The 373-nt window shown below is 61.1% G+C and overlaps 1 protein-coding gene across 1 annotated transcript in view; it reads left to right on the top strand.

Moving 5' to 3' along the window:
• The window catches only part of IL12RB1 (interleukin 12 receptor subunit beta 1), a 21,502-nt gene that overhangs the window by 17,662 nt on the left and 3,467 nt on the right, over positions 1–373 (top strand). Inside the window, exon 11 of the mRNA XM_027771277.1 lies at positions 188–284. Within this exon, the coding sequence (XP_027627078.1) occupies positions 188–284 (97 nt within the window). The remainder of the gene's footprint in view (positions 1–187; positions 285–373) is intronic.

Consider the following 373-nt stretch of genomic DNA (forward strand, 5'->3'; position numbering starts at 1 on the left):
AGAAAGCAAGCTGCCAGGTCCGGGACTCGAACCGTGGTCAGCCATGTGGGAGTGTCCAGCACCTTAACCACCACGCCACCTGCTGGTCCCGGTCAACCTCAGGTTAATGAGGCTACAGCCCTCCCTGGTTTCTCCGAGCAGGAGAGACAGGGGTGTGTCTGTTCCAACCGCGGGTCTCTGCTCGCAGACGTGCCGGTGCCTGTCCTGTTCAGCCTCCTCCTGTCTCTGGGGAGCTTCGTGAGCATCCTCGTCCTGGGCGCCCTGGGATACCTCGGCCTGAGCAGGTAACGAGCGACTCCCCCCCCCCTCGTCATAGCAACAGTAACCTAGCAACAGTAACCATAAATAACCTCAAGAGCAGGCAGGGGGGGGG

Source organism: Tupaia chinensis, unplaced genomic scaffold (assembly GCF_000334495.1).
Source record: "Tupaia chinensis unplaced genomic scaffold, TupChi_1.0 Scaffold000201_1, whole genome shotgun sequence".
Lineage (NCBI taxonomy): Eukaryota > Metazoa > Chordata > Mammalia > Scandentia > Tupaiidae > Tupaia > Tupaia belangeri.